General features: G+C 36.0%; 2 protein-coding genes across 2 annotated transcripts; both read right to left on the bottom strand.

The window, feature by feature from the left end:
• Positions 1-3,190: 3,190 nt before the first annotated feature.
• LOC123310368 (52 kDa repressor of the inhibitor of the protein kinase-like) lies at positions 3,191-4,891 on the bottom strand. The gene has a single exon (XM_044893834.1). It carries the CDS (start codon positions 4,889-4,891, stop codon positions 3,191-3,193), a length of 1,701 nt encoding a protein of 566 aa, XP_044749769.1.
• Positions 4,892-8,367: 3,476 nt separating this feature from the next.
• On the bottom strand, positions 8,368-8,988 carry LOC123310366. The gene has a single exon (XM_044893833.1). The coding sequence runs from the start codon at positions 8,986-8,988 to the stop codon at positions 8,368-8,370; it is 621 nt and encodes a 206-aa protein (XP_044749768.1).
• Positions 8,989-9,820: the final 832 nt, after the last annotated feature.

Raw genomic sequence — 9,820 nt, 5'->3', positions numbered from 1 at the left:
TTCTTGCAGAATTTGCAACCTTCTTGGAGTTATTGATAGGGAGTTGCACAAGGTTTTTTGACAGACAGGCTTTCCATCCAAATTATAATCAAATCCAGCTAGTTTTTTTGATGTCGACTCAGTTTTTCCAGGCCGTCGCCTTTTCGATTTTCTAATATTAATGAACTTCAGTAGTAGGAGAGTTCGCTCGTTGTAAGTCATCATATAAAACTGTTTGTATAACTTTAGTACATATAACAATGTAAGTTCTTTACATCCTTGTTTACTACACGTCGCCGTACAACCCCTTGGGTATGAAGGAGGTATTTTTTCGCGCAAAGTACTACCTGTTCGCCGATTAACATAACTTTTTTCACTGTCTTTTAGGGACTTGCGTTTTTTGTCATTCCACTCAGACATCCTCAACGGCCTCTTTCTATTATTCACACTGGCAAAATCACTTGCAGATACTTGCATTATGCAAAACTATATTGCTTATGTTTGTGAAAGCGAAACTGAAGTCACAGAATGGGAAAACTGTCAGATCAGGAGCAAACATAAAATCTCTAGTCACAGACAAGCCTAAGGGGAGTAAATAGTCCATAGACAAGCCATTTCACATACAACGTTATTCCATAAATCTTGTGGTGATAAAATCGTTTCCTCTAACGATACTATTTGATTGATGCCTAAATTTTTTACGGAATCTCATACTTTGGATCACAAGGAACATTATTCTTTAAAAAAATGCGATTATGAAAAAACGCACATCCAACGTTGCTCCAGCCACCCATTTAATTGTTTTATCCTCCCCTTCTATATTGACTACTATCTGATAGCTATAACTCTCCATTTTTCAAATTTTCAACTAACTTTGCTCACGACACTTTTGTGGTACTCACCCTTGCCTCTGCTACAACCAAATGAGAAATAAACGTGGTACAGGGTAGTGGTACCCTCCATAATTCTAACCAAAGATGGTTCCTGTTTATTTACTTTTTCTTCTTATAACCTCACTTCTCCAATAACCAGAACTTTAACCCAGCTCTCGAGTATGGTTATCTCTGGTTATCTGCGGTCCAAAATGATGACGTTGAAGGGCTAATTCATGACGTCACGATATTATAACCAAAGAGTATCAACTCTTTGTTATAACCAACAATGACCAGCGCTTGAATGCAGTTGGTTATTGTTGGTAATTACCAATGATGACCAGGATATTCGCTTGAAATCGGTTATGGTTAACCTAAAGTTATGTAGTGACCAATGGTTAAATCAGAAATTCTGTTTCACAAAGTTTGGTTTATCGTTTGGCCTAAAGTTAACTTGTGGTTGACTTGACTCCGAAATTTTCATGAGGTAACTTTACCAGGATATAGAATTTTCGTGGCGTATGCTTTTCTGTGGAAAAGGATCGAAGAAAATATTTTACATCAGATTGTTCACATAATTAAGCACACTACAGAAAAGTTAGACCCTTGTTCTCTTCAATGCCAATATCAATAACATGTTCAATATTGTAGGACAGAATTTTTATTGTCTAGGCAGCAGTTGCTACTAGCTCTGGATTTTTATGCCAGCGGGTCATTCCTAAGAATTGCAGGTGGTTTTGAATCTGTGAGCAAGGCTACGGCAAGAGTTAGTGAAGCCATTGCATCATCAAGACCTAACTATATTCATATACCACATGATGATGAAAAATGAGTTATTAGGCGAACATTTTTTGGTATTGCTTGTTTTCCGAGGTGTATTGGAGCAATAGATTTTTAGTAAGGTACCGGGACTGTGTCGTCGGTAAGCGGTAAGAGGCGAGACAAGAGGGATGGAGCATATGTCTAACTGACTCTCACGTCTCTCACTTCAAATGAGGTCAAGCATCTGGAGGACTTCGTCGTCTTCGTCACAGCGTTGCCAACCCAAAAAGTTGAAATTACCGCATCAGGGAGGAGAAACTACCGTATTCGGTTAACTTTTATCGTACATGACGTACGTAACCTGCAAATTGAAATTTTCGTACGAACACAGATTAATGAAAAGAAATTTTTATTCTGTGATATATATAGAAGCATAGAGCGAGGCTTTCTGGATAGAAGAAAAATAAAGAGTCAGATTTTATAATATATTATGGAAAATGAAACAATATTTGTATCATATATCTATTATACCAATATTGATAACACGCGTTCTAGACTACGACAAAACATGAATCCAAATCGTTGGGAGGAATCCACTTGTACGCATGCGCGAATTAGAAGTTCGAAAATGACAATCAAGATATTGGTTAGGTTTTCATATTTGACGTTGAATGATTGAATGAATTCGAATGATGATTTATTTCAAATTGTTGTACAAATTTTGAGAAGAATTTTATGTGAGGCGAAAGTTAATGAATATTAAATTCATCGAGTATGTATCCTTTTTTTTTCAACTTTCAAATGAATTAACGAAAAGAGATCAAACCAAATAAGTGCATAAAAACTATTCTACCAATATTATTATGATTTGTGAAGTAATAATTATGTGCCGAAAAGGAATGGTATTGTCCATACTCAGTAAACTCAAGAGTGACATAATAACAAGTGCGTTTTATATTACTGTTTCATACCAGTTTCAATTATTGCGTGTACGTGTAAACATCACACTTATCTCACCTCCTGAATTTCCCCTCTTGTAAATCTACTCAATAAAAAATATTTTTGGGTCAACATTTAATGTAATATGTAGTTATATTATATATAAAAGTACATAGTGCCAGAGCCATGCTTTAATAGAATCAATCAGTGGCGTATATAGAAAATATTTTCGAGGGGGGCCCCGAGATGCTTACACCATCAAATGATCCAATGGTTAGATTAGGTTGGATGCAATTTTTCGATTGAGAATCAAAGGATAACTTTGGGCATAGTCTCCCTGTTTTTCATTAATATCTTGTACACATTGTTTTCAAATCTTAAAAGTTATGATGCAAAACAAATTACCATTGGTTGCTATTTCTAGCCAACACTCACGTCTGTGAACTATCCCCATTCAACGGACTCCTGCAACGTGACGAGAAATTGATACAGTAGTGAGGTTTTCACAAAAGGCTTCATCATGTTTTGAACAAGAAAAAAACGACAATGAGAAATTTCATTTTATTATAAGTGGAAAAAATAAAAATTAATTGACGACATGAAGACGAGGTTAGCTAAACATTCGCTTACATAGATGGTTACAAAACAAACCCCAGTTTTCTCGGTACACTAGCAAACTTATCAAGAACTTCCTCGTCGCTAACTGTGATGTCTCTGTGAATAGAGAGTAATGCGAGACCATTTAGTCTATTCTCAGATGTGCTGTTCCTTAGGTAAGTTTTCAGTCTTCTTAGGCTAGAGAAAGTCCTTTCAACGGTAGCGACTGACACGGGAAGGACAGCTAGTATTTTTAGAAGGATATAAATGTTGGGGAATAGATCTTCGTCACAGTTTTCTAGAGAACTAATCGCCGTTTTTGGCAGAACTTCTGGTCTTTCCTGTTTCCACTTTTCTTGCCACAGCTTAAACTCACTTCGCACAATGTCGTTAAATGACAAATCTGGTTCATATAATTTCAATGCAGCTTCTAATGAAGTGATGTCTGTTCTGATACAAAATTGTGGAAGAATGTTTTGTAAAGATATTATTGTGTCTTTATGAGATTGGAATCTTTCCCTTAACGCTTCACAAAAATCATCCAGGTATGGCACATAAACTGCTCGTCTATAATATTCTTCTTCTGTGGTATAAGGTACATTGTTGCGTGTTGTTTGAAGCCGACAAAATCGTGGAAGCTCCTCTGTGACAAAAAGTTTGGAGGCTATTGTCTTCACCTGTTCATATAATGGTTTGAACGTTTGCTCGGCATTTGATCTCTGTTTTGACAGTAGGTCTAAAACAGTTGTGATGTTGCTCATAGCCTGACTAAGGTCAATGTTTTTTTTCTGAAGGGTCTCAGACAAGCTGTGTGTAGTCGACAGCATCTGGCTCAAAATGAAAAGATTAACAATAAATGGAAAAGTACAAATGGCACGACTTAAAGCAAATGCTTTAGTTGATGAAACACTAGATTCTTCTATCTTATGTAGAGAGAGTATGATAGCTTCTAAAATTTCTTTGAATAGAATAACTGAGTCATGTCTCTCCACCCATCGCGTTTCGCACAATGAAATCAGCTTCTTTCTCTTTTCATCAGGAAAGCACTCTGAAATCGTGGATTTTAAAATCTCTGTGTTCTTAGCTGATGCATGAAAGAATGCACATATTTCTTTAATGACACCCATGCAGTTTCTAATAGAGGAAATGCTACTTGCATCTGACAAGCACAAGTTGAGTGTATGCGAAGAACAATGTGTATAAAGGGCCAATGGTAGTTTTTCTCTGATAGCAGCTTGAACTCCTCTGAACTTGCCACTCATAGTGGCAGCACCATCGTATCCTTGGCCTCTCAATTTGTTCAAATCAAGACCTAAATTTGACAAGGTCTCTAATACAGTTTTCGCCAAACCTGCACCAGTTACATCATGAACGGGGACAAATGTTAGGAAATCTTCTCTGATTTTGAAAGTTTCTTCATCAACATAGCGAATGCAAAGTGAAAATTGTTCTATTTGGCTTATATCAGTGGTTTCATCCGCTAAAACAGAATAGAAGATAGAATTCCTTACTTTTGCCACAATTTTGGATTGAATCAAAGAACCAAATGTGTTGATGATGTCGTTCTGAATGACAGGGCTTGTGTACATTGTTTTTCCACCAGCACTGATCAATTGGTCCTTAAGAAGATTATCTCCGCTGTTAGCTCGGTATCTCAACAATGATCGGAAATTTCCGTCATTTTCGTCAGGTTCTTCAAGACTCACTCGTCCAGAATCATTATGACCTCTGAGAGCAATCATTTGCCTTCCGCATAACTTAATAGTTTGAATTATAGCAACCAGTTTCTTTCTATTATTCTCAATATCTAAATTTCTTCGAGAATTCACTTGATCAATAACACTTTCACGTTTTTTTTTAATCAAGGATTTTGTGTTTTCAGCAATCAAAATGGATTGCCTATGGTATTTCGAATCTTGATGATTTTTGAACATTTCCCTAGCTTTTTTGAAATTTATGAAAGGCTGGGTCACAAATATTCCCAATGATTGGTGATTTCCTTTCCCTACATGTTCTCTCTGAGAGAAAAACACGCAGTATTTACAAAATGCTCCGCATTTCTCCTCTGAATACGTTAACCACTCAAATTCTTCAAGCCATTTTGCTTGAAAGGATCTCGTGTGGTTTGAAATCGAAGTGGTAGGAAATTTCTAACCAGATTGAGGTTTCCATACATTTTCTAACAATGAAACTTTTTCATCATTTGTTAATGAACAAATATAACTCCTTTGACAATAATTTCCAATATCGTTTACATTTTTAATAACTTGAAAAATACCTTCCACATCTTGACCAGAGGATCTCGTTTGAAAGACATCGGCACAAGCAATTTCACTTTGTCCTTCCACGGCAACGCGGGCTTCTAAATTTTCAACTCCAGGTCTATCCACATTTTGTCTTTTCGTGAAAAAATCTTGAATTGAACTTTGTCTCTTCATTGTGATTTTCTTTCACTAGTCAGTTTTCAATTACGACCCGAGAACACTAAAATACTCTTACGACTTATTATATTAGATATTAGACCGCAAACGTGAGATTTAGGTAATCATCAACTACTGTCCTAGCGGCTTCAGCCGTGTCGTGCGTATTACAGATTAGCTTTATTCACGCAAGCGCAGATAGAAAAGAACCGTTCGCGGATTCAGAGACATGATCAGAGCTTCGGAGATTTGTAACTGGTACGCATGTTCCGAATTTTAAGATCTGAGCCTGCGTATAGGTTCCCAACCAGTTTAGAAATCGTCACGCGAACAAACAGTTGTTGTATATTCACATCAGACGCCGTAGCCATGCTTCTCGAGCCTGTTTAATTTATTATAGTAGTTCAGTTTTCTTTATTCATTTCGGGGGGGGCCCGGGCCCCCTGCCCCCCGCCCCTATATACGCCACTGGAATCAATACAATAATCAATTTGGCAATAATAATATTTAGAAGATGAGAAACTGGTAAATATTAGTAACTACAGTTGAGCTTTATAGATATAGATGTCGATTTAGATGTTTCACTATTTCAGTGCCGAAAAAAACAATCATAAATTGAACTAGAATTATTACCTCAACTCCCAACTGAATTTTAAGACAATAACAGACTTATCTAGATACAATACAGATAATATACGATAGTGAACAACCTAGAAAAATGCATTCACAATCCTACAATTTTGTAGATTCAACATCACTTTTGTTAATCTCCGCACTTCGCTAGTTTGCTGTGGAAAACACATAATATTTCACTATTGTTATGAATCCGAGCGTCTAGTGCTGCAAAATGATGAAGTTTCATGAATTTTGACTTCTAATCATTAGAAATCCACGATGAAATACAAATTACTACGTAATGCAAACCTGAGTTTGAACCTGATTCAAACCATTATCAACATATTGATAGGTTAAGGTCGAAAATATTCGAATGGTTGTGAAGTAAAATCATTTCATTCCTGTCAGTTCATAAATCGATGTATCAGAAAGAGACAGAGCTAATCAGGTATTTTATTCTTAATATTTCTGCACATGCGCAGAAGTCTATTCCGGCCACGGGCTGGCTTCAATTTTCGAAGTCCCATTATCGATATAGAATATAATAGATATATGATTTGTATACATCGATAATAACAAAATCATCTTCATTATCTAAACTTGATTGACTCGAGTCATAAGAATACACATCAGCTTTCATCCTGGAGTACATCCTCGGTTGGCGTAAAATTTACGCAACTTCCGGCTTTTTTCACACACTGACTGGTCAATAGAACACCATTTACAGTATTTGTTATCAACTCGTTTCTAGATTTGGTTTTGACCAAGTTTATCTTACTGAACACCCTTTCGCATTCAGCATTTGAGTGAGGAAGAGATAAAATATTTAAAACAAATTTGGCCAAATTGAGGAATTCCAATGAACCGTTTTCATTTTTATAGTTCAGAAGTTTTCCCCAGAATATATCAATATCCTCGTTTATATCAATTTTTTCTTATTCACTAGAAGTAAAATGGTAATAGGGCAGCAACCTCCATTGCTCGTCAATAAGTTGGGCTTCATTACTGTCGAAGAAACGCGTCATATGTTGGGGTACATGTGCCCATGATGGAAAATTGTCATGTACATTATGTGATAATGAATTTTTAGCAGTAAATATGTGTAAATTAGACAATAGACATAGCCGAAATCGTACCGCACTTTGATTTCTGAACAAAGGGTTGAGTAGAAAAGCTGGCACCTGTCATAAAACATCTCCAATAGATCAGTTTGAGCTATTCCTGCAATATTAGGCTTAGTAATTTCATTCATCACATCTATCCCAACATAAACATTTTTTTTTGGCAAGAACCATGTTCTATTCGTTGGATCTATATCCGACATTGGTGTGTCGATATATATTTCCTCTCCATATAACATAACAGAAAACTTCTGTATGATTCCTCCATCATCTTATGAAGATTTGGCAATCAAACCTCATCAGATTGAAAATTCTGATTTACATTCGAAACCTTAGACAGGACATAATTAAGAAAAAGATAATATAACATGCAGAAAGGATCATTCAATGACTGGTGAATATTCTCAACAGATAAAAGCCGTTCTTCTAAATATTTTGAATTAAAATAAAGTTGTAATGCTGGCCATTGCTCAATAATCCGTTTTACGACTGCAGATAGTGAAAGCCAACGAGTTTGTGATGGATGTAGCATTTTATGCGCATCAAGCTCCACGAAGTGTTGGAATTGCTTGAAGTCGAATTGCCTTACTTGCTTACTACTAAGCTGAAAAAATTAACTATTATTAACATCAACTTTGACAAAATATTTTAATAAAACTACTATCAGGAATTTGGACAATCGCTTTATTCTCTCAGGTAATTTTCAATATGCCGACGTTTCGGAGGCGAGTTCCTCCTTCTTCAGGGCTAAAAGACAAAAGAACACATAACAAAACAATCACAAAGGCAGCCTCTGATACCAACCTCAAGAATTCAAGTTGTTCGAGAAAATATTATAGCGCAATAATCTCTCATGAGATCAGAAGAAACATAAATCTTTAAAATTAACAAAACGTGCAAACAACTGTAATCATAAAGTTGTCAAATCGAAACAGAAGTGTGGGACAATAGAACATAGACAAGGGGGAAACCTCAAATGTCAAGAATCACAAACAAGACAAGTGACAGATCTTTTTCTTTTTTCTTTTCGTCAATTACATTAACTTATTTTCTTGTTCTTGTTCACGTCGTATCCAACAAAATATCATAAAAACAACTCAGGTTATCAACGTCCTCTCTGAAATTTACGGTGTTGTTGCTCCTGATGGAAATCATGTCACTGATATTTCTCTGATAGCCATTACTCTCTCTATCTAGTACTTCCACGTCATCAAAGTTGAAATTATGGCCTTCACCGAACACATGATAGGTTAGGGCAGTTTTTTCTTTGTTGTTTATGTTCCTGGTATCATATTTGTGTTGTTTTATCCTATCCTTTAAGTACTGTCGAGTCTGTCCAATGTAACTCCTGTCACAATCCAAGCATGGTATCTTATAAACCACAGATGATAATAGATCCTTTTTGGTGGCTTCTTTCAGTCTTGAGGAGAATCTGTTTGTGGTGGAGACGTTATAGAAAGCGCATGTGCAATTAATTTCCCCGAGAATCTTTTGAATCCTGTTAGATAGGCCATCGATGAAGGGGAACCTGTGAAATGATTTTGTGCTATCGTCTGGGGTGTATCTTGATGTATTTTCTTCTCTCTTATTTTGTATCGTTCTGATCGATCTATTTATGAGGTAAATGGGAAAGCTGTTTTTTGTAAGAATATTCTTTACAATTGTTCTTAGGTTATCGTCCATTTTCAAGAACAATAAAGAAAATTAGTCCAAGAATCCCAATATTCTTTCATTCCATTCTTTACAATTCTTAAATTCTCCCCATGGTATTCTCCATCACTCAATTTTAACGCTCTGTTAATTAAGTTATTGACCACATTAATCTTTTGTGTGGTGCTATGATTACTAAAAAAGTTCATCAGTCTATTCGAGTTGCTAGGCTTGAAGTACCAACACGTCTTGAGAGCGTTGTTCTCCTTTTTTATTGGCATATCAAGGAACGGAATTGAATTATCCACCTGTACCTCCATCGTGAACTTAAGTTTGTCATCATAAGAATTAAATAGATCCAAAAGTTGTTGTTTTTTGTTGTTAGGTATAATAAGAAAGGTATCATCTACGTACAATTTGACCATCGGGATGTAGAAACCTATAAGTGATAAGACCCAGGTGAACAAGTCATCCATCACAAGGTTGGCAAACGAGGGGCTTGAAGGACAAAATAGTTTCACAGTTACCTTAAAGTGTGAGTATATATTCCTTGCAAGATCTTCAAGGGCTCTTGGTAAGGTTTTATATGCATGACTGCTACATAAATGGAGAGACTGGCATACACATTTCATTATGAAAATTCTAGGATAATCATTTTTAAACCTTAAAGCCACTGAATTGAATTCGCCCATCATGAGGTTGCACCCATCAGAACCAAATCCAATAATATTTTCTTTGGGAATTTGATTATTGTGAAAACTATCTACAATTCTGTTCTGCTGTTCCTTGTTTTTCTATATCTTCCTTTTCCTCAAACATTGCAATGAGTTCCCACAATGAGGACTCTAATTGTCTCCCATTAAAA

Source organism: Coccinella septempunctata, chromosome 3 (genome assembly GCF_907165205.1).
Source record: "Coccinella septempunctata chromosome 3, icCocSept1.1, whole genome shotgun sequence".
NCBI classification, from domain to species: domain Eukaryota; kingdom Metazoa; phylum Arthropoda; class Insecta; order Coleoptera; family Coccinellidae; genus Coccinella; species Coccinella septempunctata.
Note: the sequence above shows the minus strand (reverse complement) of the source record. Positions and strands in the feature narration are given on the sequence as shown.

Bases quoted from the DNA above. Each gene is read 5' to 3' on its own strand.
- LOC123310366 (XM_044893833.1), bottom strand. From the start codon at position 8,988: ATGGACGATAACCTAAGAACAATTGTAAAGAATATTCTTACAAAAAAC.
- LOC123310368 (XM_044893834.1), bottom strand. From the start codon at position 4,891: ATGATTGCTCTCAGAGGTCATAATGATTCTGGACGAGTGAGTCTTGAA.